The 13098-nt window shown below is 42.6% G+C and overlaps 1 protein-coding gene across 1 annotated transcript; it reads right to left on the bottom strand.

Annotated features, from left to right (window-relative positions):
- Positions 1-2152: 2152 nt before the first annotated feature.
- SDC1 (syndecan 1) lies at positions 2153-5217 on the bottom strand. Its single transcript, XM_010023512.1, has 5 exons — positions 5107-5217; positions 4816-4897; positions 3293-3780; positions 2941-3070; positions 2153-2385 (listed from the first exon to the last, which is right to left on the bottom strand). Exons 1-5 carry the CDS (start codon positions 5215-5217, stop codon positions 2219-2221), a joined length of 978 nt encoding a protein of 325 aa, XP_010021814.1. The 3' UTR covers positions 2153-2218.
- Between the last annotated feature and the right edge of the window lie 7881 nt (positions 5218-13098).

The raw sequence follows: 13098 nt of genomic DNA, 5'->3' as shown, positions 1-13098 counted from the left end.
TTGCATACTTGGAATCCAACTTCCTTAAAGACCTGGACAGTCTTAAAAACCACATCTACTTTGTGAAGTATTATATAGAGCGATGTTCACAGATCAGACACATTCTTGCCAAAATGCCATTTATTGCAGTATACCTTTAAATGGCATACAGATAACCAAGTGTTGCATCTTCTGTTAGAACTCATATTTCATTTGTACCACTTAAATAACACAGAATGTCATGTTTGTTTCACAAACTGTCACTTTAGACTACCAAAATATACAGTTTTTTTCCTTTACCCCTAGCAAGGTTGTGAGGTACAACTAAAGTTTACCACTTTATCTTCCTGTGCTTTACAAGAACTTTTTCATAGATAAACTTATCAAACAACATTTCTACATTCCTATACAAAGCAAAGAATTACAGCTGAAATTAACACCATCTGGTCATCGCATTAACCTACAAAAATTCACTCAGTTAAAAAAAAAATAAAATAAAAAGACAGACATAATGGACTTTGCAGCTTTACTTAAAACCAGCCAGCTACACGTATGCACAAGTTTTCCTTGTGCATGAGGAAGAGTTTGGAATCAAGAAGTGTTTGGGTTTTTTTCTTTTGGGTTTGCACAGAAGGCACCAATTCTAGCTGCATAACAGCTCAGGAGTGTTTTATACTTCATTTAAATTACACAGGTTTTTAAGTTTTACTGTCAATGTGCAACATTTATACCAACTGTTGCAATAGTCTCCAATCATTCCCTCTGGCTCAACAGTACAAGTATTTACATCAGTTGTAAACACTCCTTCCCCCACCCCATACCTTCTGAGTGATGAGGAACTGAACTTGTAAGAAGCTAACCAAAGGCAGAGCTGAAGTAAGGCTTGTGCAGAACACCACACTTTTCTTCTGACTCGGTTTGAGATACTCTGGAGAACTCCAGACCCTCGGTGAGGCCTCAGTGCCTCACATCTGACAGCACACTGACCACCAACAGCTTCAAGCATCCAGGCTTTACTCAGGAGGTGTTTTTTGGCCCTTACTAGTCTGACATTCCTGGAGCTGCTTCTCTCCAAAGTGCAGGAACAGCTTCTGAAGAACCATTCCAGAGTCATGATAGTCAAACACGCCAACTGTTATGTATATTTAAAGCCATCTACGCTTAGCCTTCATCAGGCTTGTTTCAGATGTTTCAGCTTCTCTACTCCTTAACTGCAAAGTCATGATATGCTGCTACCTTCTACCCCTGTGTGCCAAGAGTATTCTGTGGCATAGATGGCAGACCATGTTCCAAGATGACTGCTATAAACGGTGCACAGAGAGGTAGGTGCTACAACACATCACAGTCACCTGGTGACTACACAATAGCGCAGGATAAGAGCATCTGCAGCATGACAGCCCAACCTAGATTTGGCACCTAAGAAGAGGGAATGTCTTGAGATGAGACTGCTTAGAGTAACCTATTTCTTATCTATGCCTAAAAAGAGCAAGAAGGTAGTGGGACAGTCCAAAACTGCTGGCAAAATGAACCCTCTGCTTAACTTGAGGGTCTTTGGGGTTTGTTTTGTGTTATGCACCAACTTCTTAGGAGCTGGTTCTGGGTACGGCATAATGCTTCCAAAACAGAAGTTATTTTAAACCACATGACAGTCATTTGCTTACCCTGCCCGTAACACCTCCTCTCACTAGAAATCATGTTCAGCTTGATGTTTCATAGGCATTAAGTGCTCCAAATACGGCAGTTAGAGCTAGAGGATTGCAGTGTACCAAATGTCTGCCCAGCACAGCCATTTGTTACGCTTAAAACACATCTATGAGTTAAATAGGAAGGATCCCTGCTATACAGAATTTGAGCACTGGTAACTATTTATTCTTGTCAGCCCTTTCCCCTAAGTATCAAGAGTTTTTTTACATACAGTGCTCCCTTATCTTCTCCCCACCGCCTGCCCCAGTAGTCTTTAGATAAACCAAAGTGAGTTTTTAGGAACTTGCAGTCCCACTTCTGTTAAAAAAAAACAAAAAAAAAACCAAAAAATAAAAAAAAAGTTGTGCAAGAAAGCGGGGAATGTTCAGTGAATCCATATCTACTTTGTAGTTATCAAATCCCAATGGCAAAGTCGTAAGGGCAAATAACCCAATGATCATATGGCTTAAGTTTAATGCAAAGCACACTAGGAGGTCCACGTGCAGGGAGAGAAGAGTCCAAGAAAGATGGAATAAGAAGTGTCCTGAAGAGCAGTTTATGCATAGAATTCTTCTTGTTTGTGTGGTTTTTGGTATCCTCCGTTAGACTGCTTTGGCTCATCCAGTGAATAGCTGCCTTCATCTTTTTTCTTCATTCTGTACAGCATAAATGCAACTAGAAACACTGCAAACACCAAGCCTACTAGTCCTCCAGCAATAACACCTGGAAGGGGGAGAAAGCCACAAATTACTCTAGACTCCAAATAATGCTAGTGTGACTGTAAGTTCTAGATTGTTCCTTACTATGTGGTCCCTGATTTCATGACTTCCAGAAATTAATTTGTCCTTTTGCCCCCTCCCAAATCATCATTCTGCCATTACCAAGAGCTTGCTCATCTACATGAGGTAAACCTAGAGAAACACATCTCCCACTAGGCCGTACTGCAAAGCACACTAGGCTACGTTGTTCAGCTCTAGTAATTTGACTGAGGCAGCATTAGAGCAGTTTTACTGTAGTTTTTGAGAGAGTGAAGTAGTAAGTTTAAACATAACTTAAATATAACTAGTAGTGGCAACTTTGCTATTAGCAGGTTAGTATTTGTCCCTGTTAGGGTTTTGACAACACAGAATTGTGAATCACCACCCTCATTTCAGAGGTCTAACATAAAAGGCTAGCTTTTATGCTCAGAGATGTACTTGCAGAACTGCAGCTTCTGCGGCCTGGAAGACTCCTACAAGAGTCTGCTTTTGCCAACTAGAAATCCAGAATATCAGGTACCTCCAAGAACTTCTTTTCTGTCCATAATTCCTGAGGCTCCTGCAGCTTTGGCATTCTTCCCAGAGTCAGCCAGTACTTCTGAGTTCTGGGTGGGGACCAAATCCTCGTCTTTAGTTAAGATGAAGTCTCCCTGTTGGGACAATACAAGGCAGGTTAATCACATTTCTCATCATGTCTGCTACTGGAGATTTTCCACAGCTTGGTTTTCTTCTCATCTAAACCCCTCCACCAATATAACCTATTAAATCAATCATCGCTTTTGACAAATTATCACCCTTTCCTGCAAAACCAACTTACTACATACTATTCAAACCATCTCCCTGGAAAGGCTGTCAGACCTATTAGTCCTCACCGGATCTCCAGAGCCATCCTCAGAAACCTCCTCATGCGTAGGAACAACATCCTTAGGAGCTGCCATTGTGGAGGTGGCAGCGATGTCTCCCTCATGATGGATGGTAGAAGGGTGTTCAGGCACGTATTTAGTGTCTGGCACATCAGAGCTGGGGATTTTAGGTTCGAGCCCATGGACCGTGCCTGAAGCTTCTGAAGGAGTTACATGAATCACTGAAGGAAAGTGAGTAGTGGGGCTTCTGACTGTTGTTGTAACAGCATCATTTGTTGGTTTCTCATCAGGTAAGCCCAGGATGGGTATTGTGTCCTTCACAACTGGCTCCTCTGTCACAACAGTACTAGTTGCAGAAGGAGATATTACTTCCTTCTCAGTTCGGCTCTCAGTCCCGGGAAGTGGCTGTTCATGGAAATCTATTGGTGTTGCCAGTAATGAGGAATTAGTCAGTTCTCCTGGGATTCTCCAGGTATGAGACTGGTCAGTCACAGGACCTGCAAAACAAAACAGTATTATCCTTGGCCACTTTAGAGACCTGTTAGTAGTATCTCCAGGATGCTGGTCTAATGAGGATGCCCAACCTGTATAGCCAATTTTTGGAACAACAGCAGTTCAGCTCATAATTTCTAATCCTTTTCAGTGGCATAAGGAAAGAACAGACCAATGTGCTATCCAGCAATACTTTTATTAGTCATCTGCTACTCCACAAGGCACAAGTGCTCGTCTGTTTGCAGACAGGTTGACAAGAGGGGTGTCTGCTTTCAGTATACTGGTTGCTCTGGATGATTACCTGACTCTTTACCCCATAAGTATTTGTTTCAGAGCCATACCCATATACTCAACACCTTTAGTCACTGGCACACCTGATTTCAGGGTTTTATTCCTTCACAATTTAAACTAAAACATGAGCATGTGGCTGGAAGGAAGCAAGATGCCATGCTTTAGTTTTCAACAGCTTGCTCATTCCTCAGTAGCATCTCCTCAACTTGAGCACTGAACACCAAAGGTCTCTCATGCAGTTTAGTAATCATTCCAGTAGACTTTTTCCTCACCCTAAACCCCTTTTATTCTGCTTTTAAAAAAGTATGGCCCATGGGAACTTGCACATCTGATGACAGATAAAATTTGCACTTGATGTACGTTGGCAGTTTGGGGTTTACACACCCTCAAATGGTATCTCATATGAGAGCACAAAGGCCCTTCTTACAATCTCTCTTCCCCATGAGTAAACAATCACTCCAGTTCCATAACATTCTTCAGTCAGTTTCTCATATTAGTAGTCATGTGGAGCGTACCTGCTTCTGCTCCCTTTCAAGTCTCCTACAACTCATTTTCTGCTAATTGTTAGTGTCTGAAGCAATACAAGATTAATAGATTAGGCCCTTTCTCGGTACCCAACTCTCATATTCTGGGGCAGGCAGGTGTGTGTGTATGTGTGTGATTCCTCCCTCCCCCCTTTTAGCATGGATGATCATCGAGATCTCAATTGCCACATTCAAGCACTAACAGTACAACTGCTATTAACTTACTTGCACCTGAACCTGAGAATGCATCATCGTCATCACCAGATGAATCAAGATCTTCAGGAGGAAGGTTCAGATTTGTAGTTTGCTTTAAAGAGAAGGGAAGAAAGTGTGTTAGTGATGAGAGTACTAAGTTATCATGTTGCTTGCCTAGTCTCCTCTAAGGGCTCCTGAAGGTTACTTCTCTTTGTTCAGATTGCATTTTCTTATCTTTCTTCATTCCATACCCCCAAAAGAGTAGTTCTATTATTAGTCTATTCAGTTGGAAGGGTCAGTCTTGCTGCTTCCAGGCTGCACTTGCTTTGGAAAGAAGAAAGCAAGGAATCTGTTCAAAGCCTCATCCTGGTAGCAGCCAATGGTCTGCCCTTGCACAACATAATCATACTGCTCCAGGTTCTGATTGGTCATGTCCTTGCTATCTACCAACCACTTCATCTGTGAACTACTGCATTACTTCTAAGGAACAGAAAGGAAGAGGAGACAAAGTAGTTTGGCTTCTCTGCCTTTTTGAGCCCTTTCAACACTGTTCACGTATCTGAAACTACAAGCATCTAAGTGGAAGTAGAAGGAGATCCCCTTTTTATAAGTGTGGGCAATCAGATTAAGTCCTGAAATAGCAGCTAGCCTTCCCTATAGGACAATAGAGCCCTCGGCTTTCTCCATGTATGCTTCAAGGAGTACATTAATCAGAACAGAAGTTCAGTTGCTGAAACAAGAGGCCAAAGGTCTGTTCTACTGCACCAGTTCATCGTAACACACAACATTCAAAGCTATTCAGGCTATCCAAAGACAACAACACTAAGTAAAGGAGAGTGATTACTTCATGCATCTTGTTGGCCTCTGCTGTTTGTGCTATCACTACAACATGTTTGACACCCAACTCATGACTAGCCCCAGGTTTATTTCTGTAGGGCTACTGTTACTCAACCATTCCCCCTTCTCAGATTTCAAACCAAAGCCCTGTATGTCACTTCACCTCAATTTCATCTTTCCCCATCCAACCACATTCCCTGTTTTCCAGAATTTTGACTTCTATCTCATCCTCAAGATGCTCTTCTCAGCACTGCCCTGAGATACTGCATCACATCATGCAACATGAGTACGAAATCTCATTTTATTATGTAAAAAGAACATACATTCTTGCCAGCTTTGCAACCACTGTATTTCTGTAGCTTGCATTAACACAGTGTCACTTAAAAATTAATATAACACTCATTTTAATTGTAGGAACTAGTATGATCTGTCAAACAAAGCATTTGAGCTCTCTCATTGTCTCTCATTAGGCTGCATTTATTGGCCCAATCTCTTTTTCATTCTTTTAAGATATCAGGTTTATCCAGTTTTCTCTTCCGTCCTCAATACCTTATTCATCCCCTGTATTTCTCAGAACAACTGGTTTCCAAGGTGGTTAACCAGTCCATGAGATTCAACCTCTCTGAAGACAAGTATGCAAACTGCCACTAACCTGATTAGGCCCAAGATCTTGCCCCTTCTTGATGATCATTGTAATTAATGGGGGTTTTTTGTTTGTTTGTTTTGTTGGTTTGTTGTTTGGTTTGTTTGGTTTTTTTTTTAAATAACAAGAAAGTAAGAACAAAAACCCCTCATATAGGCATTAAAGGTTTTAGCACTTTCCTTCTCTACTGGAAAAAACTCACACATACAAAAAAAAAAAAGAAAAAAAACCACCAAAAAACCCAAAACCACCAAAAACCCCAACAACAAGCCAAATAATTTTTCCTCAGGCTTCTGTAAGCATAATTCAAGAGTAATTTCTAAGACAAAATTGCCCTTCAATCTCTAGTTTAGCTGCATGACATAGGGTAATTTGGATTTTCAGATTTGTCCCTGCTTGTTTGCAGTATGTTTTTGCACTCATCCATGGAAAGTAGGTGAGATAAGTACTTCCCGCACATTTTCCTTCTCGTTTCCAATGTCAGTGACCCACAAAAGCTGATCTCACTACACTTCAAACATTAAAAAGTACGAACTGTTGGTGCATAAAGAATACGGAAAGACCTGCCAGGCCTCCCAAATTCTGCTCCCTTGACCATCCTTTCCAGCATGTTCCTTTCTGAAGTCAGGCTTCCAAAACTGCACCATTTTGGTCGATGGAGGGGGGTTGGGGACCATTTTTCTCTCTCCTTTCTCGCACTAGCAGTGGCAAGAACAATTCTTTGTTCTGGCACTCAGTTTGGTTTTGAGTGCAAGGGGAATGCATTGCAAAAAGGGGGGGTGCATCCTTCTCCCAGTAGGAAGGCTCTACCTTGAAGTAGTCAGAAAGCAATCTCTCCAGCTTTTCAATGGAGAAAGGCACTGCCAATACAGTTTAAGACATGGCACCATACACCTTTATCTAGGATCAAGACTAACTTCCCCCAAATCTGAATCTTCAGGAGTAGCTTGTACAGGATTTCCAAGAATACCTGGACAGATCTCATGGTCTGCAGACCTTAGCAACACTCCTGAAATTATCAGGCTGTCAGGAAATGAAAGAGCAACTATTGATCTTGACTAGTGAGCCAGCACCCCTTCGCCTTGTGGTGCTAATAGATGAGATTTGTTCAGTCATGCCACACTTCCTTTCTTGTTATCCAGTGTGTCCAGCCAGCCTACCCTTACATTTCCCTTCACACCTGAGCTTTTAGCCTCTTCCCAGGCTGCTGAATGTTCTGCTTCTCCATAGCCTTTGTCACATGCTGGTTTGAATCCTTGTTTCATTTCTGTGCCTTAGCTAGGTCCTCCTCAGAGGACGGAAGTGCAGTACAGCCCAGTCTAAACCAATGGAGAACCATGCTGCTCCAGTGTAGAGTTGCCCAGAAGCCACACATCAGGCACCCTTCAAACATGAAGGCAGACTCAGATCAGTTCCTGTCCAGTGAGATTGGCTGTTGTACTTCAAGGAAGTAACAGAAAATGTGATTCAGGATTAACAAAGTCTGCTTTCTACAGCTTTAAATGAGAACTTAGGGAATTTGCACTTAATGTGTCCTTCTGCTTAGTCGTCCCAAAGGGTCTTGTCCCAAGCTGCTCCACTGGGAGTTGCAGCATCTGCCTTTGACCAGACAGTGGGAGGCCTGGAATCTAAGCAGACTTTCTTGGCCCCAAATTCTCAAGGGACAGTATTGGATTATGCATATGCGGATACCAGTCAGAATATCCACAGTGATGTAACTTCATGACATCATCCAGTTTTATGACACATGAGCATTAAGGAATGTTTGCCTTATTTATGTAACTGCTCAGTTATACAAAGACTATACTTGCTCCACAGACTGCAGCATCAGTAAGCATGCAGCAACCTTTCCTTGTGGCACCACAAAATGCAAGTACTGCAGAAAGATCATGCTTCTATAATGATCTGCTGCTGAAGGGCTTCAGACACAGCAAGGTTAACATAAAACACTGACTCAGGATGGCATCAGAAGGGACTGAGCTAATTTGGGTTTGCATCAGGAAGATGGACCACGCTGTTCAGGCAACCAGCACCTCATGGTCAAGGCTTTTCCATGACCTTTTACTGCAGTGGAATTACACCAATGAGAAAGGTTTTGATTAGTCAAGAGGATTAGGGGCACAGAACACAGAGTCAGTCACCAGGTTCTGGTGTCATATGGAAGAGCTGAAAATAAATTCCAACTTAAAGCAAGATTACTTTACCAACAACTCTGCATTATTTTAGCTCAAAATTTTGTTCCCTGACTCTTCAACATAATCAGCTAATGTGGATGTGCTTTTAGAAATTACTTCCACCATCATCCAGTTTATTTTTCAGTCCACTGAGTCTATTTGTGGACCATTCACATTGTAATTGTTGCCAGAAAGGCTGGATAAACACATTTAAGTTCAGACGGTGGATCTTTTGAAGGATCTTTGATGGTCTCTCATGTATTCTAGTCAAAAAGCTTCCAATTCTTACCTACATATTGCTTTTTTACTGTATTTTTTATTCTGGTGAGGAGGGAGTTTTAGCAGCTCAGACAACTGATCATAACTACTTGCCCTAACCCTCTGGATTTGGTGTCACTGAATTCAGTTGCATGTTAGGGGTAACATTTTAACAGCATTTTTGATATGGATTAACTAGTTCCCATTAATCAGTGGAAGATCCTCTTCCCCAAGTATCAAAGCAGCCTGTTTAGGGAAAACCCTGGGGACACTGTTAGCCTCTCTCTTGCTGAGCACTGTATTGTTGCAGAACAATAGTTATTCAGTTCTGCTGAGACAACCAGAAAGCTGCTTAGTGGCATCTTCAATTTAATCAAAAACGGGCCAGGCTTTCACAGCTCATTAGATAGATTATTGGCTCCAGAAGTCTGACATACTCCAGACTTCTTTTTTTTTTTACTGGGTTTTCTGTTTTGTTTTGTTGTTTAACAGCATCACTTCTAACTATTCTTCAGTCTTCATCTTGGCCACAGTCTCCAAACATGAATCTTTCTTATCCCATCAGCTGCCACAGAGCTCCCTCCTGCTAGAGGAGGTTTCTGATGATGTGATGATGGGGATATTTGTATCTTATTAGTTAATCTCATCCTGTCCAAGCTGGGACCCGCATTTCTTTAATTTGGAGCTATGGCATATGTAAAAGGAAGCAGCTTTTTTCAAATTGCTCCTTGAGGTAAGCAAAAACATTGGCTTTGCCACAAGCTGCTACAAGCCCTAAACTAGATTAAGGATGATTTGTATCCCACTTTTACTAATCCTAGTTCGTGATCAGCCTACTACAGCAGCATCAAAAAACACTTGAAATCCTCCATTATCTGAATAATGCTGTTAAATTTGCACATTTCTCCTAATAAATCCTTCTTGTTCAGCTGAAAAAGAATGAGCTGTAATAAGCTCTCCCGCCTTAAACACCTCCCTAAACATCTTGCAAGATTCTTCCAACTTCATAGCATGCAAAACCTATGGTTTGCTCTTGTTTGAGAGATATAAAAGAACAAAACAAGCATTAGCTCTCTAGTCTGGCTACCAAATACAACATTGGAGCACCTATAAGCGACTTTAACAAGGATTTGAACAGCTCTAAAAAACTCAGACAGAAAGGTTTGCCTTTCAACTTTTTTTATGTATTGAAGAGCAGAGCTAGCCCCACTAACATAAATGCTGTCTCAGGCAGAGCAGCATAAAGAGCTTCTAACCTTAAAGTACTAATATTAGCATGTGGGAAGACAAAACCTGCTGAAAGAAATGTTATCTTTGTTAAACCTTGATATTCTGCAGTTAGCACATGCATGATTAACTCCATTCCCAGATGTCCATGGCCTGCAGACCAGCATCCTCACCCATCCTCCTTCTGCAGGCATATAGACTGCTAGCTTCAAGGTGACCATGCACAGCTTCAGTTTTAAGTCAGCCATAAATTCAGGAGTCACTGAAACAGAACTGAGGCTTTTATATGGAAAGTCAGAAGTAAAGCTTATGTGCAAGTCTGCTACATCAGAAGTCAGTAGCAGTGTGGCACCATCTTAGCTAAATGCTCTTCCAGTTGTTTCTCCTGTTGATCCACTGCTCAAGATAAGCACAAATGCAGCTTGATGACCCTGCAGGTTGACAAAGTAGTTATCTTCCTAGGAGAGCTGAAGATGCAGACTAACAGCACAGGCCAAAGAGCAGAAAGACAGCTACAAACTGTTCCACAAACAGCCTGTGGACTGGATAGCCTAGATTTAAGTAGTACTTTTATCCCTGGCTAGTGTTCCAAGCAAGGCTCTTCAAAGCATTACAACTGTCTGCTCTCCCTGTTTCAGATGGTGCCGTTTCAATGATCTTTTGCTGCATTCCAACAGGCTTCAGCATCCCCACCCTTCCATTCACCAGTGTACGTCAACTGGAGTAAGGCTGGTTAGAGGTAAGTACTGCAGTCAATCTGTCTGGTTCTCTATCAGATTATTGGTATAAAGAAATCTGGAAAATCTTGGTTGTGTTCTTCATGGCCCTCTCTTATATTTTTGGCTGGTGACTTGAGAAAGGGACTATCTTTGAGGGAGAGGTCCTAGCTGCAACAGCAGTTGCTTTCATTTGAAGCGTGAATTACCTGATCATCACACAGCAGCTACCTCTTGGCACTCAGCTCTTGAGGCAGTGAAACACCTTCCAACACCTACTCCAAACAGGATGAGATCTTTTAGGATCTATTCCACTATGGGCAGAACAAAATAGACTGTAAGCTCTGTCCACTGCTCACTAGGCTTTGATCCTCCTTTTCTGTCAAGCTGTAGAAGCATGCCCTGATCCTTTGCACAAGACGCAGTGACCAAGGAAGAGCATCCAGCTACTCCGTATGCACAGCAGCTACAGTCCCAGTACTTCTGGAGACTCACCTGGTACGTACCACACTGTTGCCCAATCAGCATTACATTCTCTCCTTACTGTGACAGGGCAACTCTTTTCATTAAGTAGGGCTGAAACACAACACTCAACATGCCAAAAGCAAAAATGAACCAGCCTGTCACCATCAGGCTGGGTTCACATTCTGCAGCGGGGCCCTTTAAACAAACACCTCCCTCGAAAGCATGTCAATTCATTCTTCCTTGACCATCCCCTGCATAGCTGCTCCTTCAGGCTCATGGTGAACTGGACCAGGGAACTGGTCTGGTTTAAAAACAATAATAATAATTTAAAAAGAAGGAGAGAGAGAGGAGAGAACATAATGCAGAGAATTTTCCAGCAGGACCAGTTTCCCAATCCTGCTCAGTGCATGAATGCAAAGTGTTTGTATTGGCACAGGGCAGAGCATGGCAGCCAAGGCTGCTTAAGCAATTCATACAGAATCACAGCCTGGTTCCCAGGGTTGCTGACACACATTCACCTCCCCTGTGGCAGGGGACAGTGAAATACCCTGCCACTGCCATGCATTATGGAAACACACATCACCACCCTCAGGTTGCAGGCAACATGCAGATCAGAGCCGGCTCAAAGAGCTGCAGGATTTTAGACAAAGAAGCAAGGAGAAGGGTTGTAGGGAGAGTTCTCTTCTGTAGTGCTTGTTCACAAGGGATAAGGTTTGTTCCAGACAGCACAACAGTGCTTTTAAGTCCACCCTGGCCTCCTAAACACGGTAGAAAAGGCTAGATAGATGTTTCATTCAGAAAGCTAGTAGCCCTACTTTTGTCTTGGGCCACCTGATCTTTACAGGAGGCCCAGTGCAATTGCTCTTGAGTACTAGACAAGGAGCATATTGCATATCCTTCAGCAGAGGGGGCTGAGTGAAGCTGGGGTAGCTGGAGTCCAACAGGGCTATGGACTCCACAGCCAGGGAAGCTTGTGGCAATACATATATCATCAGTGACAACCCATCCCTTGTGTGCACTGCTAGCAGTGTACTGAGCACCATGTCAGTTGTGATGCATAAGAGCTGAGCTGCCTCCCAGTTCTCTCTCATGTGGTTCCACTAGAAGTCCGGTCAGTCCTTCAGCAATACCGAACCGAGCTGAGTCTTTGCTCCTGCATTTTTGCCCTAAGGATGTGTCAAACAAGGAAGTCACTCTACACACTGTTTTCACTATCCTTCCAGCCAAGCAGTACAGCCCAGGCCAAGGACTGAATCTCACTGACGGGTTGGCATCCACAGGCACAGCATGTAAGTACCCAGCTCTGTATCACTGGCAGATACAGGTTGCCACAACATGGCCAAAAGTGGGATACCTTTTTTCTCCCACGCTCAGGACAGCCTGTGCTTTGAAGATGCAGGCTAATGAGAAAGCTCTTTTCCCTGCAGCTAATCTCACAAGCAGCAGCCAGTTCAGTTTTATGCTGTAACTGCTTTTCTTTAAAGTGCCTTCCCTGCAGCTCTTTAACATACTTGATAGTTCAGGCATTCATTTCTTCAGATAGCACAAGAAAGCCACAGTGAATATATAACCTCAAAGAATTGTGCAAAGTAGGTGCGGCTCCGTGAGGCCATACAGCTAACAGCTCCAGTTCATCCTGAGAAATTAATTTCAATCTATTTCAGCTGGCTTAAAAGATGAGCATTGAGCTGTGTAAACTGAGACCAGACAAACCTAACTTATCTTAAAACCCTCTGACTTGAAGTCACCAGCACTTTTAACTTTCTAGTGTAGCGACAACAGCAGAGTAGATTCAGGCTTACAGCAACAGCCAGTTCAACTGCTTGTTTCGAGAAGTACAGATCAAGAATTGCTTAGTTTCAGCCAAGCTGCCTGACCCATGAACCTTGACAAAGTAAGGTTGAAAAAGGATGCTGCAGGTCAGAAGATCTTTATGAAATGCAAACCCATCCAGGAAAGAACTCTAGTAGCCCAAAACCCACTACCTGTGCAT

The sequence above is a fragment of the Nestor notabilis genome, unplaced genomic scaffold (genome assembly GCF_000696875.1).
Source record: "Nestor notabilis isolate BGI_N333 unplaced genomic scaffold, ASM69687v1 scaffold7351, whole genome shotgun sequence".
NCBI classification, from domain to species: domain Eukaryota; kingdom Metazoa; phylum Chordata; class Aves; order Psittaciformes; family Psittacidae; genus Nestor; species Nestor notabilis.
This window is presented reverse-complemented; position numbering and strand designations above follow the sequence as displayed.